The sequence below is a fragment of the Chiloscyllium plagiosum genome, unplaced genomic scaffold (genome assembly GCF_037043375.1).
Source record: "Chiloscyllium plagiosum isolate Xiang-an unplaced genomic scaffold, Cpla_swu_hap1 HiC_scaffold_26, whole genome shotgun sequence".
Taxonomy (NCBI): Eukaryota; Metazoa; Chordata; class Chondrichthyes; order Orectolobiformes; family Hemiscylliidae; genus Chiloscyllium; species Chiloscyllium plagiosum.
The window spans coordinates 49649359-49661238 of record NW_028270164.1 but is presented as its reverse complement, the minus strand read 5'-3'; the positions used below and the strand labels follow the sequence as shown (position 1 = coordinate 49661238).

General features: G+C 41.8%; 1 protein-coding gene across 5 annotated transcripts in view; it reads right to left on the bottom strand.

Moving 5' to 3' along the window:
• Positions 1-11880, bottom strand: part of LOC122563307 (uncharacterized) — a 177078-nt gene that overhangs the window by 5862 nt on the left and 159336 nt on the right. For all 5 annotated transcript variants that reach the window (XM_087973706.1, XM_087973707.1, XM_087973708.1 and 2 more), the window contains exons 3-4: positions 8067-8167; positions 981-1072 (exon numbers count right to left, since the gene is read on the bottom strand). In XM_087973706.1, coding sequence (XP_087829832.1) covers positions 1060-1072; positions 8067-8167 — 114 coding nt within the window. In that variant the 3' untranslated portion in view covers positions 981-1059. The remainder of the gene's footprint in view (positions 1-980; positions 1073-8066; positions 8168-11880) is intronic.

The following is an 11880-nucleotide window of genomic DNA, read 5'->3' as shown; positions in this document are numbered from 1 at the left end:
TGGAGCACTGCTCCTTCGTCAGGTGAATTCTAATCCTGCGAATTTTGGCAGTGCATAGGGGCTGGTAAGTATGGCAAGTTTATTGTGTACTTGAAGGGACATCAATGGTATTTAGATTCATCAGGTTTGACAATGAGGGATGAGAATTCATGTGCGAGATTTCTTGGAGGTCCAGTGAATTCATACAGCTGCAGCTTTTCTGTACTACATTCAAAATCAGAGTTTCTTTTCAGACAATACACTGAAGGAATACTGCTATTAGCAAAGATATTCCGAATGTGGCTGACCACAAATTAAACCAGACAAAGCTTTTGGAAAATGCTTTAAACTTAATTCTTTATAAAAAGTAACTCACAAATATGATTCTCAACAATAGTTGCAAATCTGTTGCTAATATCCTTGGAAACTGACTATAACAATGAGTTTCTAGTGGAAAACACTACCCTAAGATATATCAATTTTAGTCTAAAACGTTCCAATTAATCAGTGCAGGGACCAAATATGGTTATAGCTTTGATGGAAATGTGTTGCTGGAAAAGCGCAGCAGGTCAGGCAGCATCTAGGGAACAGGATAATGCCCGAAACGTCGATTCTCCTGTTCCCTAGATGCTGCCTGACCTGCTGCGCTTTTCCAGCAACACATTTCCATCTCTGATCTCCAGCATCTGCAGACCTCACTTTCTCCTCATGGTTATAGCTTTGGCATGTTAATTGATATACTCTGGCCATCAAGTTTGTTGAAGGAGTTTAGAAAGGCCATCAATGTTATCTGAAGCACAAAATTGGAGAAGGGGATCTGTAGATGTTTCAGCCTGAAGGAAGGCCTCAGTCATGTTTGCAGCCCCTGAGTTATTCTCTGTAAATATGGCATTAGGCTACAGATCAGCCCTGATCTTATTGAATGGTGGAACAGGCTTGAGGGGTTGAATGGCCTACTCCTGTTCCTATGTTAAGTAGTATGTGAAGTTGCTTTAACTCACAGTAAATAAGTTTCCATCATCTGGTGGTATCTTTGGATACTGTGAATTTCTTGTCTTGAGGAGACCATAATAGGGATCATTATGGACTCATTCTATGAACAAAGATAAAAACAGATAATTCCTGGATATACACAACAGTTTGGCAGCAACTGTGGAGAAAGAAGTAAAGTTAAACTTTCAGAATTATGAACTTTCATCAGAACTTTGACAAAGGTCATCAAATGAAGTGCAATTGGATTTATAGTTAAAACCTTGGTCAAAGAAATAGAATTTTAAAGAATGCCTTAAATAGGAATGCGAGGCATGGAGGATATTCCAAAGCTCAGAATAGTAGTGACACAGTCACTGATAGGGAAGTGATTATAGACAGGGATGCTCAAGTGGCCAGAATTGCAATGAATGTGGATATCACAGAGGATAGTGGGGGCTGGATGAAATAGGGAGGAGTGAGACATGGAGGGATTTCAAAACAAGTTTCAGAAGTTTAAAACTAAAGCATCATTTGGTTGGGAGATGGTATGGATGAGTGAGTAAGGGTGAAAGGGACATAGTAAGAATAAGGATGTGGGTAGCCACGTTTTGCATGACCTCAAGTTTATGGAAAGTCAAACATGGAGTGCAAGCCAGGAATGTATTTGAGTTGTCAAGTCACAAAGCCTGGAGTCTCGTCCTCTTATGAGACTCATTTAAACTTATCTTTCTGACCAAGCATTTAGTCCCCAGTCCTGTTATCTCCTCCTTTGATTAGGTGTCAACTTTTACCACCGATGATACTCTCATGAAGTGCCCTTGTGTGTTTACCTACAAATGCAAGATATTGTTATTATAAATTAGGGGTAGATTTAGCATTGCTCTGACAAGCAACATGAAATAAGACCTTGTGGAAGGGGATAGCTCTCTACATTAGTGTGTTAAACGAAGATCACAACATGAATAATGGTCAACTCCCAAAATTCCATTTTATTGTCTCCACGTTGCTGAGAATGGGTCTCCTTAACTTTATTACAGGATAGGAATAAGAAACCGTTTGGGAATTGAATGATTGTCCTTTGGAGGTTAAAGTAGCAAGTGACTAAACTGGAAATGAGTTACATGAATTAAAATAAATAAGAAAGCTTAGAGAGATTTTTTTGATGTGCCATGCTTCATTTTCTGTTGGATAAAGCAGACTTCAGCGTGACTCATTCAACAGAATTGTTCCGGGAAAATTGTTCATTATGGTAAAACATTAAAATTACAGATTTGGCAGTAAGAAGGGAGGCTGGAATTTTGTTGTTAACCCAAAGCATATTAGAGTTGTGAATTATGTTAGCAGGGAAGGATATGGGGACAGATTGCCAGTTGCCTTGCAATGAGCCAGCAGGGATTTGATGGACTGAATGGTCACTTACTATGTTGTAATGACAACATTCTACTAAAGCAGGCAAAGAACTTATCACTTCTCCACAGCATCATCGTATCACTGTTCATTATTTCAGGATATCCCCACATACCATGCAACTACTGGAGTTCTTTTGAGATAGTGGGCCGGATGTTCATCTCACTGTCAGACTTGTAATGTTTATTCCCAGGGACTGACCTCATCTGTGTCTGTGCCAGACATCCTCTGCAATTTACAGGGAGAAACCTATTAGTGGCCAAATACTGCATTCACAGCCCAAATAGGTGATGAGGAGTTGGGTGTTATGATCTTCATGGCGAAAAAAAACCCCAAAATAACCAACTTTACCAAACAACTCTCCCAGCCTAATTAATCACTAACAAGTTGTCACATTCTTACTCAAAGTGCTGACAACCTTCTCCCTCCAGCTCTCCCTTTACTCACTGTTTGCCTTATGTGCACCTCATATTTTAACTTTCTTTTTGTCAGTAGTGCTTCCAGATCCATAAGACCAGAAGAAATTAGAACAGGAGTAGGCCATTCAGCACCTTGGGCCTGCTTCACCATTCCACAGAATCATGACTGATTCTACGTTCCCCACGTCCACTTGCTTGCATTTTCCCTATAGCCTTTTCCCTGCTGATCAAGAATATACTTATTTCAGCCTTAAATATACACAATGACTCTGCCCCCATGACTGCCTGCGGTAAGGAGTTCCAAAGACTTACAACTCTCTGAGAGAAAAAAATTCTCCTCATCTCAGTTTTAAATTGACACTCCTTAATTCTAAGACTATTGCCTCTGGTCCTATATTCTTCCCAAGTAGAACCACTTTCTCAGCATTTATCCTGTGAAGCCCCGTTAGAAACCAATATGTTTCAATGAGATCACCTCTCATTCTTTTAAATTCCAATGAGTAGAATCCTAAACTGTTTACCCTTTACTCATAAGATAATCCCACCGTACTGAGGATCATCTGAGGAAAAACTCTCTGAACTGCCTCCAGTGAAATAATATCTTCCATTAAATAAGGGAACCAAAACTGCTCACTGTACTCCATATGTGGACTCACCAGCACCCTGTGTGGTTGCAGTATGTTTATATTCCAGTCCTTTAGAAATTAAGGGCCAACATTTCAATAGCCTTCCTGACACATGCTGCTCCCGTGTGCTAGCTTTCTGTGTTTCATGTCCCTTTGTGTTGTAGCTTTCTGCAGTTTTTTTCCACTTAAATAATACTGTTCTTTTATTCTTCCTTCTAAAATGAACAATCTCACATTTTCTCATTTTACTCCATTTACAAACTTTTTGCCCACTTACTTACCTATTATCTCTCTATAACCTGTTTGTATTCTTCTCGCAACACTTTCCACCTATTTTTATGTTGTCTACAATCATCTGCAGTGCAGTATATTTGCTTTCTTCCTCTAAGTCATTAATATACATTGTGAATAGTTGCAGTCCCAGTACTGACACCCGTGGACCCAATAATCTCAGATCACCAACCTGAAAACAAAACCCTTATTTCCACTCACTGTTTCTTGCCCATGAGCCAATTCTCTGTCAATAACACATCCTGGAAGCCCAACTACAATACATCTAGTTCCCCTTTATCCACTTTGGTTGAAACTTCCTCAAAAAACCCTAATAAATTAGTCAGCGACAATTTCCCTTTTATGAAACTGATTCTGTCTGATTCGACTAAGATTTTACAAACCCATCTATTATTTCAGAATTAAAATCAACCCATTGTTACTGTGATAATATACATGTACAGCTGGAGGATCACAAGTTGTGTTCCTCAAAGGCCAACAGAGAACCTGATATGAAATGTTTTATGGAGTTTTGGTGCATTACTGCTTCATGCTAGATTCTTCTGAATAAATAATAGTGTCTGTACAATGCACACTGTTATAAATGTGTAAGTTGGTCAGCAATCTGCAGTGTAAAGGAGATAGCCCAGGAACACTAAATTGCCATATGTTGCTGAATGATTTGTGTTGTTCCATTGGCCTCAAAAACTAGTGTCATTTGTGATTTAGAGAAAGGTTGTTGCATTTTCACATTAATTGCTCATTAAACTCACCACGAAGATTTGAGTCTAATAATTAACAAGTTTTGTACTCTTTTAACAATGTGCTGATGCTTGTGGTGACTGGAATTTGACTTCTCTTGCCAAGAAAATGAATGATTACATGGAAAAGCAAACTATTGAGGACATTGGAACTTGAAATAAAATTAGAAATTTCTGGAGATACTCGACGTGGTCTGGCAGTATTTGTGGAGAGACAAATAAAGCTAATATTTCAGCCCATTGATCCCAATCCACAGATGCTGCCTGACCTGCTGAGTATTCCAGTATGTTCTGTTGAGTCTCAGTATTTCAAGTTCTGAATTGTCTTAAGTAATGCACTATGGATATACATTCATCACTTGAATAGTAGTGGTTCAAGAAGGCAGCTCACTACCACTAATTAGGGATGGACACTTAATGATGGCTTAGTCAGTGATACTCACATTAGTTTGGTCCACTGATAATCCATTTCTATCTCTTATTTCTCCTAATTTTCTTCCCTCTATTTATTTCTCTTTCTGTAACTGATTGGACATTGAATTCATTCATCGTAATCCACCCTCCTTCTTTGACCATTTTCACTGTAATAGTTTCACTTTGTTAAGGAGCTGCACCATTTCTTCTGTTGTTCACCAATGCAACAGATGCTTTACTCTTGCTGGATCCTGCAATTCACTGCTTTAGTCTTTAGGATCCAGGTCCTCACTGCTTTACTTCACCTTGGGCAAACTTTGTTTCTGATGTGTGTACGGCGACTGAGTCTGAGAGATTCTGGTGCTTACTGAAGTATAGATGCTTCCAAATATATGTGTTCCATGCTTTGTGGCATGTTCTGAATTCCGCTGTGATTGATTGTGGAACATTTTCCACTTTAATTCTGGGATCTGGTTGAATGTTATGAAATGCACCCCCAAAGACCTCAGTGAAAAGATGTGGGATGTATGGGCAATGAAAGATATTGCTGTTACTTTGTAAAACAGCACAGGGGAATGGTGAAGTTATGTGTTTGGAAAACAGCCCTTTCTCAAGACAGGGGAATCCTTCAGCTGTAAGGTTACCGTTTCTCAATGGCTCTCCTTTGATGGATTGTGACATACACAAGTTCATGGAAACAGCTCAATTTAGTTAATGGCCTGTATTATCTAATTCTGTCAGGCAATGGAAGACATAACCTAGATCTCTGTTCAATTTATAGAAAATAATCACAGCAAGTTCATAAACTACGATTGATTACAGATGAAAAAACACAGGGCTAACAAATAGCATATGCTCGAAACCTTGTTCCATTTGTCTTAAATTTCAGCAGCAACTACAATTCCTGAGCTGGTGATGCTCAGCAGCTGCAGGTCAATCCTTTCCCAAATAGATTTCAAACATTGTGCTCCAGTGCTGAGGGTATCTGGTTAAGCATTAATTCTTGAACTTTTGTGTATGTGCTGTAAGCTCTCGACTAAATCTGCTGCCTGTTCTGTACTATCCTGTGGCTTTAGGGATGTATTTCTACTTAGATGTCTTGAAATAGAAATACACACTAGTGTTAAATGGCCATTATCATAGATTGAAAAGGAATGTGTCACAGTACAACAGGCCAGTCCTAATACTCACCCGAACATTCCAGTTCAACCTTAACTGAGAGGTAACAAATAATGAATAATATGCACTTGCAGTGTCAAGGTGTCAAATGCTGGAAAATGGAATTGGAATAATTAGGTGGTTGGTTTTGACTAGCACCAATGTGATGACCGAAAAGCTTTTTTCTGTGCTGTAGATCTCTATGACTCCACACTCAAATCCTTGAATAACCTGAATCACAGACCTGGTTCTCATTCACTCATTGTCATTTCCCATAACAGCCAGAGGTTGGAGCTACCATTCCATTGAAGAATACCAGTGAGCTTGTGGAGTTGGGTGGCTGGTCAGAGGTCTTCCAACTTAAAGGGGTCAGCAGCCAGGAAGTGAGAAAGAGTGGGGACTCCAAAGCAGAGGCACTTGCTCCAATTCCTTTAAACACTCACAAGAAAAATGGGTTTCTCAGCTTGACCACAGCATGGGAGAAGGAATCCTCCATGGAATGGCCTGCCACAGCTGCTGCACCTACCTAAAATTAGATTAGATTACTTACAGTGTGGAAACAGGCCCTTCGGCCCAACAAGTCCACACCGCCCCGCCGAAGCACAACCCACCCATACCCCTACATTTACCCCTTACCTAACACTACGGGCAATTTAGCACGGCCAATTCACCTGACCTGCACGTCGTTGGACTGTGGGAGGAAACCGGAGCACCCGGAGGAAACCCACGCAGGCATGGGGAGAACGTGCAAACTCCACACAGTCAGTCGCCTGAGGCGGGAATTGAACCCGGGTCTCTGGCGCTGTGAGGCAGCAGTGCTAACCACTGTGCCACCGTGCCGCCCACGAATGGCAGCAGCGGAGTAGCAGCATATAGTGTGGGCTTCTCAGCTCAGGAGCACATTGCTTATCTACTATTTCCTTTCCCTCTTTTTCTGTTTTTAAGGTATTTCAGTTAGTATAGATACTATACTATAGATAATTTCAAATTCACTTGCCTTCATCTTGAAGGCTTCAGCCGTGAGCTTCTCCTGAGTGGCTGTTGCTTCTGGTGGTCTTTCTCGATGTATTGGTCTCAGAGCCCGTGGTGAGGTCTCTGTCGGAGTGGTTGTCCCACTTTGTGATGTTGGTGGCCATCCAGCTTGAATCTAGATCTTTACTGAGTGCTTCTGGCTTGGATTTCTGATGTCTCACCATTTCGTTTTGTCCAGAAGCCTGGAGGAAGAACGCCTCATCTTCCACCTCGGAACACTTCAACCCAGGGCATCAATATGGACTTCAACAGTTTCCTCATTTCCCCTTCCCCCACCTCACCCCAGTTCCAAACCTCCAGCTCAGCACTGTCCCCATGACTTGTCCTTCCTGCCTATCTTCTTTTCCACCTATCCACTCCACCCTCACCCCTGACCTATCACCTTCATCCCCACCCCCACTCACCTATTGTACTCTATGCTACTTTCTCCCCACCCCCACCCCCTCTCATTTATCTCTCCACCCTTCAGGCTCTCTGCCTGTATTCCTGATGAAGGGCTTTTGCCCGAAACGTCGATTTTACTGCTCCTCGGATGCTGCCTGAACTGCTGTGCTTTTCCAGCACCACTCTAATCTAGACTCTGGTTTCCAGCATCTGCAGTCATTGTTTTGTCCATGGGTGGTGGCCCAGCAATCTGATGGCCCAGTGGTTTTTTTTTGACTGGCGTTCTTGGCGGTAGTATTTCTTCGGAGGCTTTCGCCCAGTGATACGGCGTCCCAGAGTTTAAGTTTGTGTCCTATCATTTCATTCTCATCGTGGATCTGCTTTCTTCGAGACCAAGAGCCTTTAAGTGGACTTTGTTGAACTTTGTCTTATATTTACTTAATTTTACCTAATTTTGTAATTTGTGCTTTAAACATGACTTCTGTCATTATCGGTGTCATGGCGGGGTGACTTAGAACACTTTTCATTGTAATTTTACTGTTAAAATACTATGACAATAAATTCTGATTTCAATTCTAGGCATCTGGGTCAGGCTGAAAACCTGCCCCTATTGTAATCCCTTAACCATCTGGATGACTACTTGCCTCACATGGATAGGTTGCCCTGCTGCAGGGTGCAATAGTGCAGGATTCCAGTTGGCAATTTTCACTCCATCTTTCATTCCTTCACTCCTGGAACTCCAGGCCTAAAGAAAACAAGCAGAGAGCCTTATATTGTGAAGAAGAGTCATGCAGTACTCAAAACACTGACTGTGCTTCTCTCTGCAAAGATGCTGCCAGACCTGTTGAGTTTCTCTTGGATCCTTAGGGGAGGCAACGGCCTAGTGGCATTACTGCGGGACTGTTAATGAGAGACCCAGTTAATGTTCTGGGTCACTGCACTACCACAGCAGATGGTGGAATATGGATTCAATAATATCTGGAATTAAAAGTCTCCTGATGATCATGAATCCATTGTCGATTATCAGGAAAAAATCCATCTGGTTCACTCATGTACTTTAGGGAAGGAAACTGCCATCCCTACCTGGTTTGGCCTACATGTGACTCCACACCCACAGCAATGAGGTTGACCCTTAACTTGCCCGCTGGGCAATTAGGGATTGGCAGTAAAAGCTGGTTTTTCCAGTGATGCCCTCATGGATGAATGAATCATTCAATTCTCTGTGTTTGTTAACCTGATATTGCAAAACAAGGCCAATTGGACCAATGTATTTGTGCCAGATCTTTGTAAGAATTATCACCAGTCACACTTCTGTGCTTTTTCCCCATAGACAGACAATGGTTTTTCCATCACAATTATTTAAATAATTCCCTTTTGAAAGTCAAAACTGAATCTGCTTTCATCATCCTTTCTGGCAGAGAATCTGTGACCAAATCTCCACACTCAGGGGAATCACAATGTCTCTCGTCTATCCATGAGGAATAATTATCCTGAGAAAAGGGGTGCTCATAAACAGAAATTACCTGGAGTGGCACTGATACAGTGGTTAGCACTACTGCCTCACAGCGCCAGGGACCAAGGTTCGATTCCAGCCTTGGGTGACCGTCTGTGTGGTGTTTGCACATTCTCCCTGTGTCTGCGTGAGCTTCCTCCTGGTGCTCTAATTTCCTCCCACAGTCCAAAGATGTGCACGTTAGGTGGATTGGCCATGCTAAATTGTCCACAGTGTCCAGGGATGTGCGGGCGAGGTGGATTAGCCAGGGGAAATGCAGGGTTACAGGGAGAGGGTAGGGGAGTGGAGCTGGGTGAGATCCTTTTTGGAGGGTCGGTGTAGACTTAGTGGACCAATTGGCCTATTCCCACACTGTGGGAATTCTAAGACACAGTGTGCATTTTATCTTTTGATCATGATGTTGGACAAATATAATCAAACAGGGAGAAAGTGAGGACTGCAGCTGCTGGAGATCAGAGCTTAAAAATGTGTTGCTGGAAAAGCGCAGCAGGTCAGGCAGCATCAAAGGAGCAGGAGAATCGACGTTTCGGGCATAAGCCCTTCTTCAGGAATGTTTCTGTGCTTTTCCAGCAACACATTTTAAAAATATAATCAAACAGGCATCAAATATAAATTATAGTTCCATCTGCTCCAATCAGACTTTGAACGTTTAGATCCCAGTCCGAATCCCCAAGGCTAGAATTTCAGTACAATACTGAGGGTATGCTGCATTGTCAAGGTGACCTCTTCCAATAGGGCTCAACTCAAAAAAGGGGATGGCATTCTCCTGGGTGTCATGGTTAGTTTTTATCTCACAAACTACGGTTGAAATAACAGATTATTGGATCATTTATTTCACTGTTGATTTTGCAGACTTGCTGTCTGGAAGTACAGAATTGACAACACTTTGAAAATATTTAATTGGCTGCGTCAGCATCTAGGGGCAGCATGAAGTTGCAAACCATGCGACATAATGTAAACCTTTCAGGACCATATTGGCAATTAAAAATGATTTCACTTTTAAGATACTCTTGGAAGGAGAATAAAGTTCACATGACATTGATTACAGCAAAAAGTAATTTATCCTCTCCTTGTTTGTATCTGTTTCCTCATTTCTAAGGGAGATGTATTTACTGTCAGTGGAATAGATACAGAAACTCTTGCTTATCATGGGAGCAGGAGGCTTGGAGATTATATATCTTTTCTCTGCTGTCTTGTAGCTTAAACGCTCCTCCTGCTTTTGTCTATACTGTCAAACCGCTGAACTATTTTTAATTCTGAGAAGTAATCTAAACTTGGAAGTGGTAGCACAGTGTTCTGGTACATAATGTTTCTTACCAGGAAAGAGGCAAAATTTAATATGGAGATTACCACAGAGATTGTTCTTAAAATGAAAACCACAGTACTTTGAGGAAGTGTTATGACATGCCTGGTTTCTTACGTAAGAGATTGTACATACCTAACACTATCAGGTTTATTTGGTAATTACTTTTGAATCTTTAGGCATGCATCAACATTCATTGCATATTTGGAGTGGTTTGAGAGTTTAGTTAAAACTGATTATCTGAGCACCTTTATTTCCTCAGCTGTTTCACACACAGCACATGTTCAGAGTTGCTATCTGTTTCAGCACGAGGTTTGGGAGTTCAGCTCCCTCAATAATAGCAATGACTACATGTTTGTGGTTAGTGTTATCTGGGGGCCACTTAGAGGCTTTTGCCTGAAACGTCGATTGTCCTGCTCCTTAGATGCTGCCTGACCTGCTGTGCTTTTCCAGCACCACACTCTCAACACTAATCTCCACCATCTGCTGTCCTCACTTGCTCAAAGCTTCAGAACAGCCTAAACAAGAGTTCTAAATTTAGCACAATCTAAGTGACAGTAAGTACTAACATAACGTCAGGGAGAGTCCCAACACGGATCCAGTGAAGGATCGCAGATGACAATTGCAGCAAATCCCGGTGGAATATTAGCAATAGTTCCAGCAAGGATTCTAGTTCAAATGCAGCAAAGATTTGAGGAGGTTCTCAGCTGAAGTCACATAAAGAGTTCTAACAGAACATCAACAAAGTTCCAATAACAGCCCTTGCTGTAGCTCCAGCAGGAGTATTCCTGTCACAGTCTGGAATATAGTCCATGTTCTAGCAATGTTCCAGTGACATTCCCCACACTGTCACAGATACAATTCCAGCAATGTTCCACTGATATTCCCTGCTCTGTCACAGCTACAGTCCCAACAACAGTTCCAGCAGAATTTCAGATCTCACTGCCGTACCCTTGAAATGGTCTCACTGCCGTACCCTTGCTCAGGTCACACTGCCGTACAAATGGTCGTGGCGAGTTATAGTCTGATGCCCTCCTGATGGGTCTGGGTGGGTTACTCGTCATTGGGGACTGGTTGGGCCGAAGGGCCTGTTTCCCCACTATATGGAATTTAATCTAATCTAATCCCTTGTCTCGCCACTGTCAGAGACCTATAGGAGGGAGGTGATGGTAGCCAAATGGGGCTGTGTGGGAAGGCTGACTGATGCTGAAGGGAATGTCCAGCAGTGTTTAAATTCCCTTGTGGGAATATTTCTAACAACTTCAATTAGATTTAGCTTAGTTTTGGAAAAGGAGAATGACAGACCAAAAGTAAAAAATGATAAACTCGGGAAAGACCAATTTTTCTAGCTGAGCTGTGGCTTTGCAAAAGTGGACTGGAAACTGTTACTAAGAGGGAAAGCACCGGAAAGCATTCAAGAAGGAGATGGAAAGGATGCCAGGAGGCATCCAACGAAGAAAGAAAACAGAGTGGGAGCTTAAATCACCAACCCCCCAGAATGTTAAAGAGCATAAATTGCATGATAAGGCAATTAAACAGAGGAAGCTTGTTTCACACAATGAGGCACAATGCTGCAGAGAGCCTAGGAGAGCGTAACAAACGCAGAACAAAATTACAAAGGCAAAGCAAAGAAAGAGCATGA